This window comes from Microcebus murinus, chromosome 2 (genome assembly GCF_040939455.1).
Source record: "Microcebus murinus isolate Inina chromosome 2, M.murinus_Inina_mat1.0, whole genome shotgun sequence".
Taxonomy (NCBI): domain Eukaryota; kingdom Metazoa; phylum Chordata; class Mammalia; order Primates; family Cheirogaleidae; genus Microcebus; species Microcebus murinus.
Window position 1 is genome coordinate 93,860,443 of NC_134105.1, and position 17,886 is coordinate 93,878,328.

Genomic DNA, 17,886 nt, shown 5'->3' on the forward strand with positions numbered 1-17,886 from the left:
AGATCGTCCCCTTTTAAACTAACCTTCAATGAAGGTTGATATTCTTCATTTTAGAGAGGAGGCTGGGAGTGCTTCAGCTCATGGAGAGACCTCCTAAATGTAAAATAATGGCTGGGCAAAGATCTTTGCCCTATCTCTTCGAAACAAGGCACATTAAAAAACAGAAGAGGAACCCATTACTACTTGGGTGGACTTTATGAAATATCCAACCAGTGTTTACTTTGACAGTATCTAAGAATGACAACACATATCATGGCTAACTAACTTTGGGGGAGAGTGGCAGTTTTCCATAGGCTTTTACGTACACAGTGATTTCAAGAACAGCCTTTTACTGAGTACCAAACCCATGCTGGTCATTTTACACATCACCTCTCTTATCTTTATAAGAACCCCATGAGAAAGGTACTGTGGTTTACAGTTTACAAAGGAATCGCTGCCTTGAGGACTTAAGTAGCCTGCCTATGATCACATAGCTAATGCAAGGATTCAACCCCAGGTGGGTCTAACTGCAAACATGTGCGCCCTACGCTGCCAGACACTATTGCCAGTCACCATTTATGTGCTATATATACTTCCCCCCACATTTTCGGGGGATGCTTTCATTTCTATCACATATAAATCAAGTGTGTGTGGTCAGGCTCACGGTATCCTAACCCAGAGTGGCTGTGCATGACATGTAAGGTAGAGGCAGGTGAGCAGGTGAGACAGCACCTGTGGCTCACCTGGCTGGCCTAGAATACGGCAGATGGCGAGGAGAGGCCTGCCTGGATTGGGCACCTGGGCAGCTGGCCGGCCCTCCTGGAACCAGGCACTCCGGGCACGCAGAAGCAGCTCTGGCCTGCCCAGCCCATCACATTGCAAGACGCCTCACTGGCCGTTTTCCTGGGTGGCTGTCCAAACAGAAACAGCTTATCAGGATAATTACAGCCTATCACATCCAGTTGATCAAATAGAGAAGCCTTGCAGGGGCGGGGAACCTGCAGCCTTCTAGGTCGTTAAGTGTGGCCTTTTGACTGAATCCAAATTTTACAGAACACATCCTTTTATTAAAAGGGGTGTAGCAGAAAAAGATGAAGGTTTTCTTGTCTTCTCTGGTGCTTAAAAAAGAACAGTATTGGCCAGGCGCGGTGGCTCACGCCTGTAATCCTAGCACTCTGGGAGGCCGAGGCGGGCGGATTGCTCAAGGTCAGGAGTTCGAAACCAGCCTGAGCAAGAGCGAGACCCCGTCTCTACTATAAATAGAAAGAAATTAATTGGCCAACTAATATATATATAGAAAAAATTAGCCAGGCATGGTGGCGCATGCCTGTAGTCCCAGCTAGTCGGGAGGCTGAGGCAGCAGGATTGCTTGAGCCCAGGAGTTTGAGGTTGCTGTGAGCTAGGCTGACACCACGGCACTCACTCTAGCCTGGGAAACAAAGTGAGACTCTGTCTCAAAAAAAAAAAAAAAAAAAAAAGAACAGTATTGAAATCAGAAGGCTGCAGGTTCCCCACTCCTGCAAGGCTTCTTTGAATAGGCGCAGGACTTCAGGGCGCTGGCTTCTGGGCTGAAGAAGTCATTTTAGATATGAGCTAAGGCTAAGCTGATAATGATACAAAAATACTCCACACCAACCTGTAAAGCTCAAACTGCTAGACAGTAGGGCTGCTGATTTTGAAGAAAAATCTTGTGATTGTGAAACAGGTTTCATTTCTTACTTTTTTTTTTTTTTACTGCTTTATTTTATAATAGCCCTTATAATGTTTCCATAATGGTGACTTTCATGGTAGCTCATGGCCTCATTTAATAATTTACAACTTTGGGAGGAGATGTACCTCAGGAATATGGTGCTCAGGTATTCTATGTGGGCTTGAGTGTTACTGAGGGCTTTTGGGGCAAGAGGAGTGAGAGAAGAAGATTTCACTTCTGAATCAACAGAGTGTTTTCCATTTTGTAAAACCCCTATTTCTTTATTAATTCTATAGGAGAAGGAAGAATTTAACTACAATCAACTCATTCCACGCTCTTACCAATAACACTTCTTGTTCATTCACCATCTCACTCCAAGCATCGGTTGTGTTCCTGAGAAGTACCCAGCAAGCGCCCATCAAAGAGTTCAACGGCACTTGGGCTTTACAGAGAACTGCAATTTAGAAGTGAGCATCTCCTTAGAGAGCTGGGGCTCTATATGACTGCTCGTTCTCAATGCCAAACCAAAACAAGCCTGACCTCGTCTGATTTTTCAGAGTGGAGCAGGTGTGAGTTTGGAGAGTACCATCTTTGGGCAGCGAACAGTTGGAAAAACAAATCCCTGAATCCTGTGTGTGTTGCTCTTCTCTGCCTAGTATTCCCACACTGCTCCATCTGTAGATTGACTTGACTCCAGCAACTTCCATTTTGCCTTCCTCTCTTGGGGTTTGGAAATGCAATCACTGGGACATTTTCCAGTGCTAAATGAATTTAGAATGCATGGTTAGCCTTATAAAGCCCAGAGGTTTCTGCCCACGTGTGCATATATTTTGGGCTGAGAGTCCCATGGTTAAAAAAATAAAATCCGTTTTACCCATATTTTGGTGGGATTAAGCAAGGGTAACAAACAGGCTCCTAAAGCTGACAGATTCAATCTCTTTACTATTCTACTCAATACTTTTTAAAAATGTAACTTAATTTAAAAACAGAGATCAAGGATAAATATATTCTCAGTATAGGTAATGCATTTATAATCCCTTGCCTTTTTTTTTTTATCTCTCTCTCCATCCATCCATCCATCCTCCATCCATCCAGCAAACATTTATTGAATTCCAAGTAGATGTCAAGCATTAGTCCATTTGCTCACACTAGTCATTTAGGTTCAACATGTAGTAGAGTCGTACAATTTAATGTTGCTAAATTGTGGGTGCAAATCCAGAGTACAAAGTAAAGACACTTGTCCCTTCATAAGTTGGCACTCCCTACCGACATGAGGTAATCCCTTTCAGCTGCTCCTTGGCGTAGTGGAAGGAACATGTGATTTGGAACCAAATAGGTGTGGGTTCAAACCCTGCTTCATGCTCTGCTATTTTATAACTTAGTGACTTTGAGAAATTTTTACTTAACTCTCTAGCCCATTTCTCTGCCTGTAATATGTTGTAAGAATTAAATAAAATAACATATGTAAAGCACCCGTATGGGGCATGGTTTATGGTAAATTCATAATACATGTTATCTCCCTTCTCCTCCTTCCCTTTCTGTTCATTCAACATTTGTTCAACAAACACTATTGAATATCCACTGAGGCAGGCACTGATCTACAGAAAGAAGTAGAACAAAACCCTTACCCTTGTGGATTTTACATTCTATAGAGGATATCAAAAATATACAACATGTCAGCCGAGTACTATAAAGAAAACAAAACAGAGTATAGGAGATACAAGGAGTGCTGGGATAGTATGGTTTACATAGGTGGTCAGGGTGCTAATTTATTTGATAAGGTGACAGTTAGGCATAGACCTAAAGGAAGTGAGTTCTTACCATCATCAACAAAAGAGGACCATCTCTTTAGACATCAGGGGGCATGCCCTCTGTGTCTCTGTAGGTGACATGGTTTGGGTGTGGTTTGTCCCTGCCTAAGCTCAGGTTGAAATTTTATTCCCAATGTGTCAGTGTTGGGAAGTGGGGTGTAGTGGGAGGTGTTTGAGTCATGGGGGAAGATCCCCCGGGAATAGATTAATGCCCTTCTGGGTGGGGTGAGTGAGTTCTCATGGGAATGGATTTATTCCCTGCCAAGAGAGCAGGTTGTTAAAAACAAGCTTGGCTTCCTTGGGGTCTCTGTCTTGCTTCCTCTCTCACCATGTGATCTCTTTGCACATGCCTGCTCCACTTTTGCTTTCTGCTTTCTGCTTCCCACCATGAGTTGAAGTAGCACGAGGACCTCACCAGATGCAGCTGCCAGTCTTGAACTTTCCAGCCACCAGAATCATAAGCCAAATAAATCTCTTTTCTTTATAAGTTACCAAGCCTTGGATATTCTTTTATAACAACACTAAACAGACTAAGACAGAAAATAAGACCAATATTTCATGAATAAATGAAAAAATGAATATTCCTATTTGAGTGTTCACAAGACTTAGTTTCACATTATAGAACATTCTCCAGTTACACTGAGAAGCTTTCCCATGGTTTCCCTTTAAACATCATTACATCTTAGATTCCCACAACCATATATCCCAGGGTTCTCAGATTTGTCATCTCTGGAGGAAAGGGGTAGTGTGCCACAGCAACCAAATATTAATAGATGCACGTCTTCTATTTCTAAAAGTCAATCTTGGACCCTGACCTAAGAGTGTCTAAGAACACTTAGAAGGGCACCTTCTGATTTGGTCTTAGGAAACCAGGACATTCCACTGGAAAGCTCTCAAATGGGGCAAAGATTCTCTAGTCCAAGATCATTCATTCTCTTCTAAGGTTAGAAGTATTAATCACTGACTGTGTGAGTGAGAAGTCAGTGGGAAAATCCAGGCTGATCCTCAGAACAGCTCTAAATCCCTGCACCCTCAGAACCAACATAGCACCCCAACAGGTCTCTAAATCAGAGGTATACCAACAGGTCCAATTGACCAAAGACCAAACAGGGGCAACATGATTCCAGTCATCTGAAAAATGTCTCTAATCTAATAGACTGGGACACTGCTTGCAAACTTTAATGTGTCTAGAAGCCTCCCAAGGATCCCATTTAAATGTGGATTCTGATTCTGGGATTGGGGCCTGGGAGTCTTCATTACTAACATGGTCATGGATAATGCCACTGCCACTAGTCTGGGGGCCATATTTTGAGCATTGAGGCTCAAGTGGTCTTCAAACTTAGCTGCACATTAGGACTGCCCAGTGAGCTTGTAAAAATTATAGTGTCTAGACATCACCCCCCTCATTCAATGACCAGTTAAACTAGTATCTGGGGGAGATGAGGTCCAGGCATCAATATTTTTGCAAACTCTTTAGGTGACCAAAGTATGTATGTAACCAAAGTTAAGAACTACTGCAGTTGGCTAAAAACATGTACAAAAACTCAAGTGACAGGGGAAGGGAAAGCACCTCAGTAAGCACCAGCTATTTCCAAACACTTAATTAGTCATTCTACATAGAAGAATTTCTTCAATAGTAACTGACATAACAAAAATAATACCTGACTCTTGTACAGATTCTTATAATTTTATAAGACATTCTTATTTACCTGCTTTCATCTAATTCTCTTAAGTCATTGAGGTAGAAATTACATGGTTGATTTTATCGATGCTTTTATATATGGATTATATACATGAATGGAATGAGGTGAATCTCTGTGACTTGCCCAGCATCAGATAATGGATAAATGGAAGAGAAGTTCAGATGCCTGAATCCAATTGTCTGCTGCTCCCAAGTACTGCTACCTTATCTGGGGTTGGCACGGTGAGGATGGCAGTGTTCTTAGAGTGCACACGAGTCGCCTCAACAATGCTGGGCACATGGCAGAGTCTGAAAAGTCTGCAGTCACTCCCAGCTAAAAGTTACTTTTCTCTCACATACAGATCAATTAGGAGCCTGAGAACTGAACAAAGAAGGGAGCTCAGTCTGTTAGGGACCTTAGCAGACTGAGAGAAGTGACATCAAGAGATCCACCAAATAGCTGCAGAAGCTAGAGGCCTACATTGCACAGGATTCTGATGATTGATTCTGCCACGGGTGATGGAGCCAGTCTCTGTCTCCTCTGCAGGGCCTAATGGATAACCTGTGCTAGAATCACCACCTAACAATTATCGGAAAGTAACCTGTATACCAGCACCGGAAAAGTGGTCATAACAGCACTCTTATTCCCAGTGGATAGGCCATTTCCAATATTTTTTAGGTAGTGGTCCTGACATTTAATATCCAAGAAAGCTTGGAATGGAGCCCTTGGACAGGGTGTGTGTGGATGGCAGCAGAATGTCCTCACAGATTCTATGTGGTGAGCTAAATCGAGACTTTCTTAAGCACAAGGACCCCAGCGAGGGGCACTGAGGAGCAGCCTCAGACCTTGAACTCTAGCTGTGGCCTGTTGAAAAACAACGGGAGCAGCAGGTCAGCCTGGTGTTCAACTACCGAGATGATGTTGCTGTTTTTGTGCTGAGACACCAGATTGCCTGCCAGTCTGAGAGACCCAGTTCACCCTAAACAAATGAACAAGTCACTACTGTTCACAATGTGGAAAGCATTGCTCATTCATCATTCATTCTTTCATTCATTCATGCAAAGATTATTGAGTGTCTATTCAGGGATTCATAGTATTTATTTTCATGTCCTGAAACATTCACTAACTTGCCTGAAAAAAATCTCCCATAGCTTCCCCTAACTCAATAAATGCATGCTGGTTACAGGTTGGGCTACTTAGTTGCACCCCTTGTCTCCTACCCCCACCCGCCACCTAAAACACACATACACAGTTGACGGCATTGACTTTGCATGTCAAGTGTGTGACTGTGAAGTGAAAAGGGCCCAGAGACCCTAAAACAGAGCGCTGAGGTCCCTGTGTGTTTTTTTATCCTTTCCTTCTAGAGAAGGTTTAAGTGGCTATAAAATTGTGTCTAAGTGTGAAGTTCACCAGTAAAAGGCTTTTTCCCTTTCCTGCCTTTCTTTTCAGTTCGGGATGCTGGCTTCCTAGCAGTGGAGTGGCGTAGAGGACAGGACAGCATAAGGGCCTTGGAGTCAGGAATGAGACTCCTGTGGAGGCCAGAGGGGGAGGGGAGGGCTGGTGACCCCCCCATCCCAGCTTAGGTGATGGGCAGAATGGGAATGCCACGTGCGGGGAGCTCGGAACTCACATCTGGGACACTCTGCTGCCCACACTCTGCCAGCAGGGACTCCTGCCACATTGCCGCATGACAGGTTCATTCATTCCATCGTGTTTTTTATTCACAAGCAATTCCTTGAATTTTGCCCAATGTAAACTTGTTTCCGCTTTTTTTTTTGTCTGTTTTTTACTTTCTTTTTTGCTTCCCCTATGACCAAGTTTACTTTGAATTCAGTGGCTCTCAGGAGGCTTCCGATCTAGAGGGAGAAACCCAACGTGTCTCCATGGGGAGAATGAGCAAGTTATGATGTTAATAGAAGAGGAATTAGAAGGAAACTAGAAGCACCTCTCCTAGGAAGTGAGACAACATGAGAACGGGGAGGAGCCTGAATTAATAAGTGGTGCTGACCAGGTTGCTGACTGTACACAGTACAGGTGCAGCGAAGCCCTGCAGAACAGAGAGGACCTCGAGAGTGTGACCCCGGGCAAGTCACTCCTCTGCAGGGCTCAGCTGGCTGTGAATAAGCAATACGGGGCATTGTGTTCCCGGTCTTGAGCCCCCCGAGGCCTGGTTGCCTAGTCTGTAAACGGATGGGGTTAGGTTGTGCTGTGCTGGAAATCCTGGCTGCGGAGGGGAGTGTGGGCTGAAAGGAGCCAGCGTCTGTTAGGGTGGGGCCCCATCTGGTACCTTCTAGGTACCGGAAGCGGCGCTCTTGCAGTGCTGCCTCATTCAGCCCTTGCAACAACACAGCCATCTCCCCTCTACAAACAAGGAGCCAGGTCTCCCAGATTCGGAAGCCTGAGTTAGAGCATGCCATCCCTCTAACATTTTAACCTCAGGGAAGATGGTGCTGTGGAAGGGCTTCCTCTGGCAATTTATAGAACAAGATAGGAGCAACAGCTCACACAGCAATTTCGAGGTGAAAGTGGAAGCAGCAAACACAGGAGCAAGGGGAAACTGAATTCACGGCTGTGTCCTCCTCTCTGTCTCTGCGTCCTCCAATGCTAGCAGGAGTTGGGCACTGTGCTGTGACTAAATTTACTGTCTTGGCTGAAGCTGCAAGACACAGCATACAAAATGGCAACACAGCATACAAAATGGCAACTCCCTTCATAATTTGTGCTGACACACTGATGGAAAAATGAGAAAAGGCAAAGAAAAATAATTCATGGAAGAAAAAAATATGTAAGTGGCAAATAATTTTAAGGAAAAAAATATCAGTCTAGCCAGAAGTCAAAGAAGTGTTCATTAAAACAACAATGACAATCTAAGCAGAGGCCAGGTACAGTGTGCAGTGGCTCACACACACCTGTCATCCCAGCTCTTTGGAAGGCCAAGGCAGGAGGATCGCTGAAGCCAGGAGTTTTGAGACCAGCCTGGGCAACACAGCGAGACTCCATCTCTACAAAAAATAAGAAAAATTAGCTGGGGTGGTGGCACATACCTGTAGTCCCAGCCACTTGGGACTACTGAGGTAGAAGGATTGCTTGAGCCCCGGAGTTGGAGGCAGCAGTAAGCTACAATGATGGCACTGCACTCCAGCCTGGGCAACAGAGCAAGACCCTGTCTCAAAAACTAAAAAGGAAAAAACCTAAATAGACAAAGATTTTAAAATCCCAGAAAATTGTGTCAGGACTCCAAAATAGGGAAAATATTTTTTAAATATGTACGGTGATATAGTGGAATACTATGCTGGCATTAATATTATGTTTACAAAGAATATAAAGTTATTTAATGACATGGAAATACAATATATGGAAATGAAAAAAAAAACAGGAAAGAAAACTGCATAAATGGTATAATCCCAATTGAAAAATGTATGTTTATGTATAGGAAAAACATACCGGAAAGAAATCTATCACAACATGAACCGTGCTTATTTGGGGGTGGGATTTTTATTGTCTTTTTTTATCCTTTTCCACATATTCTGAACTTTCTGAATGAGTATGTGCTATTTTGTTGATGAAGAGTGCCCAACCAGGAATCAGGATCACCAGCTGTTTAAGCCAAGGCTCCATCTATGAAATGAGGGATCCCAGAGCAATCTTGATGAGTGCCAAGGTCCTTTGAGCCCCAACGTTTCATTCATTCCTTCACTCACTTAACAAGCATGTATAGAACATCTGCACAGAGCTATGGACCCAGCACCCACCCCTGGGCCCCCCAGAGCTAGACCCTGGCCAGCCTGGAGAGCAAAGACTGAGCTTGGTGCCTCCTGGTGTCATTTTACTTGCCCTTTTCCTGCTAAGCTTTTAGTGACCTTATATTCTCTCTCTTCTCCTCTTCCCCTTGTCAAACCCTGTTTTTATGACTCACTTAGACTCGGGCATATGGGATGTAAGTGATTGGCAACATCTTAAAGGACTACCTCTCCCTGAGGGACTTCACTAAGTAGGAATAACAATCTTATCCTGAAGGAATGAGGCCCTCCTGGCCAAATTTTAGGAAAAAGCTAGGGGATGGAAAAATATTTGAGAACTATCAGAATCTTTGCTTTTACAATTCCCTCCCCTGCTCTTTCTACTTTGCCTGGTAAATTCCTACTTGTTTCACAAACCAGTGCTGGCCGGTCCTCTTCCCTCTGCACTCCCAGAGAAACGTATACATTGCTCTGTTGTCACACTGACCCCATTGTAGCTTTTTGTTTGCATGTCTTCTTCTGTACTAGGCTGTGAGCCACTGGCATGTCTCATTTTCTCTGTAGCTACAGCATCTGTCGCGGGGCCCAACGTAATAACTGCACAGCATTTCAAGGCTCCTCATCAGATGGTGACCTCCCTGCCCCGTGGATGGGCTGTTTCTGGGTCTACTTATTGACACCCCTTAGAGATACAGATAAAATATACATGATGACCACAGTGCCTTTGGAGTGTTCTCAGAATGGGGTAGCTCTTGTGTGAAGAGTTATAAGCTTCTAATCCCTAAAAATTCCTCAGATTCTTCAACCTGGCGGTGATGACTCATCATTGGAGAGTGAAATCAACTTACTAGGTTGAGATCAACTTTTTAAGTGAAATAGAATAGAGCAGAAGAGAATAAAAGTAGAAGAGGAAGGAATTGTTTAAAAACCCAATTATTCGCCAAGCAATAATAATACGTATCGTCCCATGAAATTTTGTTTCAGCTGTGTGTGTGTCTGTGTGTGCTAGGGTCATAGTGGGTTGCAGTAAACTGCGTGGGAAGCCACCTTCCTAAGCTGCTAGGAGGTGGGCAGCCCGACTTGACTCCCGCAGCTGTGGGGCCGTGTGCAGGCCACACCACCCGCGGGTGTGCACCGAGGGCTGCCTTCTCTTTTCCCTCCACTCACCTAACAGCCATAGCCCTGGAGCCGGCAGAATATTTTTCTTAGTGCAAATTTGGAGTCCAGGAGATTAAGAGGACAAAATAATTGTTCTGACCACAAATAAAACTTAAAGGCTCATATCTATTCTCTCTTTCCACTCACGGAATTCCCAGAACCCCTTTTTGTCCTGGATACTGTGAAGTAAAGCCTGCACCTGACTGGTATCTCAACGTAGGCCCAGCCCTCTCCCACCCTCACCAACAGAGCCCAGGCCTCCTCCCTGGCTTGGGCTTTTGCAAGAGCAGTGCCGCCAGGGCTATGTGCCTCTCAGCCCTGTTGGTGACACAGCTGGCACCACCAGGCCCAGGCCCATAGCCTGAGCAAATCTAAGGAAGACTCTAGAAAGAATATCGAACAGGGTATTCAGCAGCTCCCTGTGCACTATCTCACTGACTCCAAGAGTAGTGCAGTGTAGGGACTAAGGACTGCCTTCACCTGCACTAGCTGTGTGGCCCTGAGCAACTCAGCCTCCCTACCTCAGTTTCCCCATTTATAAAATGGGGATAGTATTTGTACCTACTTTATAGAGTTATTGTAAGGATTAAACAAGCTAACATATACAGTCCCTGCACAAGTAAGCATTCAATAAATATCCATTGTAGTTATTTGATCATCCTTTAAGTTTATATGATAGTTATTAATTTTTTTGTATTTATAGATAAGAAATTAAATAACCTGCCTTGTGTCATGTGTCTAGTAGAAGCAAAGCCAGAACTTAAATCCAGATCTTCTGACTCTAAGTTCTAAGTACTTTTCCCCCTAATGACGCCCCACCCCAGCATTAGGAGCCTGAGGGGCATCGGGCTAGCAGATGCAGAGCTTCCCCCTTTGGTCTCAGCCTGGCTGGTGCCCACTCAGGAAAGGGCGTGCTTGGATCCAAGGTGTCTGGAGGGATTGGGAACCCAGGCAAAGTCCCTTCTTATGATTTTGCTTGAGGGCCCAGAACTTAGTCTCGGGAAGGTATATACTTAGGACAGATACACATACTTATTTCCTCCTTTAAAAAAATATGATGGGGAACCAGAAATGGCTGTCACCGCCTACACTGGCCACCCAAAGGCATTCTGAGTTACAGGCTAATTGAACAGTGTGGGGCATATACAGGAGAATTCTTATGCCTTCAATTAACATGTTCACAAAAATGTCTCTCAATAATTGACTATGGCACTTTGAGATGAAATGGTAGCGTAAGCATTGAGTTCATGGGCCAAGCAGCAGCTACGCTCTGTGTCTTGTTCTTTCCCAGCCTGTGATGTTCTCATTTCTGTAGTGCAAAGACCTAACAACCGTCCCTGCTTCCTCTTCTCTTGCAACCCGCAGAGGGAACCGAACGTCCACATTCAGCCCTCAGGGTGGAACTTGAGGAAAAACATAATGATAGTAGTGACATTTTTTAAGTGCTTAGCATTTGTCAACCAGAGCTCTCTGTCATAACCACACCACCATATAAAAATTCTGTGACAGTAAGTGTGTGTTTGTATGCTGATCAGAAGACACTTTAGGATTCTGAAGTGCTTTCTAAATCATCAAAGATAGTTTTGATATACTGAGGACAGTTTTGCTGCATTTTATTACAGTGAATATTTTTTAATTCAAATCCACATGGGTTTTATATGGCAATACTGTTAATCAAGCTATTTAACCTGAGTTCTCTGATCGTGCTGGTTAATAGACTGCAATTCTCAGATAGCCTTTTTCACAGATTTGCGCCTAGGCTGGGCATGGGCACTGATGAGAAGTCTTAGTGCCCACGAGGATTCTTGGCACTCAGGTGTCCTGCAGTGTAAGTGCTCTTGAGCTGTCCAGGAGGAGCTGCAGGAACAGTTTCTGAGGCACTTGCAGAGCACTAGAAAATGGGCCCTGGTGCCAGGTTACACACAGGCCATGTAATGCAGATAAAATAAGAACTGACTTCAGCATTGGCCCTAAACGCGCACCAAGAACTTTCCGAGGGGGAAAAAAAAATCCCTTTAATGAATATGCAGCTCAGATCTCCACACAACTATATCTGTGATGCTGACTGAAGGCAAGTCACAGGAGAAGCAAATCTGCTCCATGAAGAAAGGCAAGGTCAAATGACCCTGGTTTCTCCAGAATGACGGGGCAGCTCAAGGGAGCCAGAGTGGGACATGGCACTGAATGAAACCACACACGGGATCCTTGAATTTCATTCCACCTGAGAGTTTTAACAATAGTTTTAACTTTCTCTCCCCCAAACAGCGGCTGGGAAAAGGGCTCTTGAAAACTCCACAGGAGCATGATATGAAAGACTTTAAATCAGGCCCTCACTGTGCAACAGGTTCAGTTCTCTCCATTTAGACAGGGGAGCCACCCCTCATTGTTCACACATCCCAGCTTTGCAACAAGAACATCTTCTGATTTGCGGGGGAGACCAGAATGCAGCAGACCTCAGTTTGTACTGTCTGCGCCCTCATTCCCACGTCCCACACCTTGGCCGAAGACACAGCCTGACACCCACACTCACCCACACGTGGCCAGCGTGCTCCTTTGCCCACTTACCTCGAGCACAATTTCTTTCAGCTGGAACTGTTTCTGCGAGACTTTATCTGAAGACACCGGCTCATGGTAGTAGAGGCAGAGCACGTCGTATTTCTTCAAAATCTGCTTGAAGTTCTTCTCAGAAAGACTTACGACTCGGTCCTTCCCATCATACGTGGGGAAGTTAAGCCCCTCTTCTGCCCTGCAAGAGGACAGCAGATAGACCCCCACAACAAACAGGTGAGTTCTCTTCATTTGGGAAAAGTTTTGTTTCTTGTTCCCCAAAACACTATACGTGCAGGAGAGAGGACAGAAGATTCTCGGAGGTCTTGTTGAGCTGAGTAGGGAGCAAAAAGGCTGATTTGGTCTCTCTTCTGTGCCCTTCCTGGGGCCAAGGAGTGACACTTCACCTCCTTGGGTCCAGCTAGCTCAGGACAAAGAGCGGAGGATCTCACACACACACACACACACACACTCGTAGAATGGGAGCCAGGCTAGGGAGGCTGGCAGGCCAAGCCCCAGATACCTTACATAGCTCTGCCCAGCCCCTGTCTCATTAGGAACTCCATTTTTAGGATGCAGTTGTTTCAAGCTAAAAATAAATCATGCAATGAATAAAAAGTTAGATATGACGCTGTTGAGGGATTCGCTGATACGGTCTGCCAGGGTGGCGGAGAGGGAGGAGGCAGGAGGAAACAGAGGATGTGCACACGTGAACTAAGGAGGCCAGAGAGGTCAAAGGAGAGAGAGAAACTCAAGAGGGAGGAAGAAAAATGAGAGGAGAGGGAGATAAGGGTCTACGGTACCAATAAGCAAAGGGAGAGGCTGGAACACACAGAATGCCCCTCACACATTATCGAGTTGTTTAATGACTCCAGGGAGGTAATTCAGCCTGTCCCCTCCTGGCAGTCTGCCCATGCCCTGCCACCACCGCGACACGGAACAAAACAGAGCCCCAAGACGGTGGACTTCACCTTCTGCCCCTGTCTGTCCCTGCCCCCCTCCTCTCTTCTCAGAAACCCTCTGCCGGCCACTGGGCGAGGGATGCAGGGACACCCTTTCCCACCAGCCCTGCACACAGAGGCCCACCTGGGTCCCCTGCCCACCTGGGTCTCAGCTCCTTTCCTACTGTCCCTGCCCACAGCTGAACCCTGCGGCTGCCAGGAGAACCTGTCCTCATTTTAAAATTAAATAAAGCAACACTCAATAGTCTCCCTCAGAAACCCTCTTGGGTTTTCTGTTATCATCCCTGTCATATGTCTTGTTTTTATATTCACCCCCAACATATATCATGTTGCCCCTTTCATCTTCATTTGGACAGACTGGTGTAGAGGGCCCTGGAGCCAGACAGGTCAGAGTTCAAATCCCCGCTCTGCTGTTTAAGAGCTGATGAACTTTGGAGGGTCACTCGCCCTCTCTGATTTTCTGTTTCCTCCTGTGCAAAATGGTGATGATTGTAAGATCTGGAACATCTAGATGGAAGAACACGGCACAAAGTAGGTGCTTAAAAACAGTAGCTATTGTACTTACTTCATTCTCACTGGAGGTGGCGGGATATTGGTTACTATGATAATTATTTGTCGGCATCTAATATCAATGGTCCGTTAACCCTTTCCTGTCCATTTTCTCCTTGAATCCAGCAGGTTTGGGCAGAGTGATCAGTGCTCATTTCACAGCGGAGCTAACTGAGGTTCGGAGAGAGCAGCTGCTCAGCTGAGGCTGCAGAGCCACTGGCCGCCAGCGCAAGGGTTCCCCCTCGCCTCCGAGGCCGCTGCCCCGCTCGCTTTGCCTCTGACCCTGGGCGATTCCCCTGCAGACACCCCTTTTCTTAAGCGGCTCCCCGACCATCTGGTCAAACAATGGTCCAGTCATGTCTTTCCACTCTTCAGAGGAGTCTGTGGCCCTCATGATTCTGGCCAAGTTTGCGTCTTCCTTCAGTCGTAAAGTCAGCCTTGGAAATAGGACTCTGCCACTTTCCACTTTCATAAGGGCTAGAAGGGAAAGAACAGCTGGGCGGCCTCTCTGAGTGAGGCCAGGCCCCCACTGCAGCCAGAGGGCCTTGTGCCGAGAGTCGTGGCTGAGGGGTTGACTCAACCCTGCACGTTCACGTCCAGGAAGCCAGGGCCTCGGGGCCGCTCCGTGAGACCCTGGACAGTGTTCCGTTCTCTCTCATGGTATAGTTTCTGTGTTTTTTAAAGATGGAGCCAAGAATAACTACTCTGACGAGCACTGAGCTTTCCAGGTCATTGGCAAGCATGCAAGAGCTCTGCTTTCTTTAGAACATTTAGGGGGAAAATAGATTTCTGAGTGAAACAATGTATGTCTTGTCTTTTCGAGGTCAGCCTCCCAAAACCGTTCCCAGTTGTCTCAACCTCATTGGGTTACCTTTATTTAGAATTTGCTCTACTTTTCTTAATATATAAGTGGTTTTAAAAAACAAAATTTTTTTTTTACCTGATATTGAAAAACTGGGAGATATTAAAAGTCAGAGTCTTTGAATTTCCTACAATTGATAAAACTACCAGGGCAAAGGGGTAATGTTTTAAAATTTAGGTTAGCCCTAAAGTATGGCTTACAACCAAAAGCCCCAGCTGTGGAAAGTTTCTGTCCCTAGACTGTGGACTGTATTTGGGGCCAGGCAGCCCAGCCCTGAGGACACCCAGCCCCTGCTATATGCTGCAGGGATCAAGTTTCCCATGCATCTGAAGTAGATATGAGCGTCTAAATTTGTGTCCCACTGTCGGGAAGCGGTGGGTTTTCATGGCTCACATTTAATGTACCGGCCTTATTTTTGCTTGCCTTTTATTTCCCTATTTTTGTTTTTCTTCTGCTTTATTGCTTAGTAATTTTAATTTATTTATTTTGTAAAGAAGGAATGCTGCACACATTTCTAAGTCAACCTTGCACCCTGCAAATCAGCCTTTTTATTCCAGGTTTAGCTGCAGCCCAAGCCGGTGTGTCATGCACGCCTCTGGTTTATGTGGTTGTGCTAAAATATGTGTGTTTTTATGTACTATTAGCAAGCACTCTTTGTTTTGTTTTTTGAACAAGAAGGGGTAAAACAAAATAAACAAATCAATGCAAAGGAATGTTAATTGTCACAATATATGGCATAGGCCCCTTGATTTGTTAACCTTTTCCAGGCCTTCACTGCGTGAGTGGGTGCCACCTAGAACCCCTAATCTAACCTAGTCCCTTTCATTTGTTTATTCTGGACAGGTGGCAGAACGATCTTGCATATAGTATTTAATTTGATCTTCACACTAATCCATTTTACAGAGAATCGGGAGTTGAAGCCATGGGCTTTCATTTATTTGTCAATTAAACACATTTTTATGGAGCATCTTCTACTTACCATACACACTCTGGGTACTGGGGACGGATACACTGCAAACCTGAACTCACCCAGCATGCATGCGAGAAGGGAGGCAGACGTGAGTCAAAAACAAAATGCGTGTGCGCGTGCGCGTGCGTGCATGCGTGTGCGAGATGACGTTGAGCAGAGGCAGGCGCTCTCAAGAACTGAGAAGGCGAGGAGAGAGCCAGTGGCAGGGGGTGGGGGAGCATGGGGAGAAGCCTGGGGAAGGGGAGAGGCAGGAGCAGGCTGCTGAGGGAGGAGACCTGGGGAGGGGGAAGAGGTGGACGCCCCATTCTCAAGGCCTAAGGGCACTTCACCAGCTTGCGGGGAGGGGGAGATGAGGCTAGAAGAAGTTTTATCCACCTCTTTAATTTTCTCTCAGACTACTTTATGTAGGAATAACACATACGTGCCCACGCCTACATTTGAACGTCTGCAGTTTCCTATCTAAGCGCCTCTGAGGCGGCTCCAAGTGGGAGAACCGCGCCCACGAAGTCAGGAGACCTGGTTCTGCCTACCGGTCTGACCTGAGTCGGGTCCCCTCACCCGCGGGCCCCACATTTCCAGTTTGTGAAAGAGGGTCAGACTCACTGATCTCCTATGGCCCTTTCTGACCCCCAAAATTTAAAATCTGTTAGGAAATTTTTTTTTTTTTTTTACCAGGATAGGCCTGGGCACAGCCCACAGGTCTGAGGCAGTCTGGCGAGTGTCACCCGCGGAGGAGGGTTTTGATAGGTGTGACTCTTGACCAGTCCAAGCTTGCCTCTTCTCCAGGGTGAAGATCTACCGTGTCACAGCCTTCAAAGGTCCCTTCTCTGGCTAAAATACTCCACCCAGTGGACAAAAGAGAATATGGCATCTTTCTTTGCTCCCGTTCTGCCGGGCCACTGGCCAGAGAAGGGCAGCGAGTTGGCCTGGGATAGAGTGTGCAGAAATGCTCGTGTCTACAGCCCTGGGCTCTGCAGCCTCCGGCATCCTCTGGGCAGGTCGCACTGGCCTGCTAGCAACCCAAGGCCCTTCTTTTCTCTTAACTCTCAGTATCAGGTGGCCACAGGCCACTCACCTTCCAGCATTAGGAAATTCTTAAATCCAAGCAGAAAGAGATCAGTGCTAGCTTGACAAAGAACCTTAAAGCTCCACCAATACAATTCCAGGTTTTGACAAATATCACTTCCCCAGGGCGGTCCTCAGTGTAGACCAGGGGCTGACATTCACACCCTGGAACACACTGTGCTTCTCCTTGGAAACACCCCTCCCTCTCCCACCAGCTCAACTGAGCCTTGTTGGAGCAGGGACAGCATCTGTTCCTAGTATTCCTCACAACCAGCCAGGTGCCTAGAGTAGCTCTCAGTAAATATTTGTTAAATAAATTTTTAGCATTACTTTGTGGCAGGACCTATATTAAGTATTTATGAATGTAATGCATTCATTCCTCTTAACAACCTTATGAGGTTGGTAATTTTAAGATCGCCACTTAACAGATGGGTAAACTGAGGCACGGAGAGGTTAAGTAACTTGCCTAGGCTCACATGGCTAGTAATAACAGAGCTGAGGTTTGAACCCAGCAGACGAGCCCCTGTGTCTCCACCACCTGTGACCACCAGCTAGAAGGCTCTCTCAGGGAGCTCACAAGGTCACTTTGACAAGCAGTCATTGCCCCAGAACAACAGCCGCTGCCCACAACGTGAGACTCCTCAATCAGGGGTAGGGTTTGGTTTTTAGCCATACACCAGATCACCTCCTTTGCTTTCTGTGTGTATAGGAGGAAGGGAGAAAGGAACTAATGTTTTCAATGCTTGCTATAAGCCAGTCATGACATTTTATGCATCATCTCACTTCAATTTCCTCAAGCTGGGTATTATTCCTTTCATTTTCCCAGATGAGGAAACTGAGGCTCCTAAGCAAGGTCAAGTAGTGTGCCCAA

At 45.8% G+C, this 17,886-nt stretch overlaps 1 protein-coding gene and 1 long non-coding RNA gene across 2 annotated transcripts in view; one reads left to right on the forward strand and one right to left on the reverse strand.

Annotated features, from left to right (window-relative positions):
• The window catches only part of LOC105869757 (uncharacterized), a 41,351-nt gene extending 37,503 nt beyond the window's left edge, over positions 1-3,848 (forward strand). The window contains exon 4 of the long non-coding RNA XR_001153257.2: positions 1,966-3,848. This is a non-coding gene — a long non-coding RNA (uncharacterized LOC105869757). The remainder of the gene's footprint in view (positions 1-1,965) is intronic.
• CASQ2 (calsequestrin 2) overlaps positions 1-13,103 on the reverse strand; it is a 63,584-nt gene extending 50,481 nt beyond the window's left edge. Inside the window, exon 1 of the mRNA XM_076000005.1 lies at positions 12,626-13,103. Within this exon, the coding sequence (XP_075856120.1) occupies positions 12,626-12,859 (234 nt within the window). The 5' untranslated portion in view covers positions 12,860-13,103. The remainder of the gene's footprint in view (positions 1-12,625) is intronic.
• Between the last annotated feature and the right edge of the window lie 4,783 nt (positions 13,104-17,886).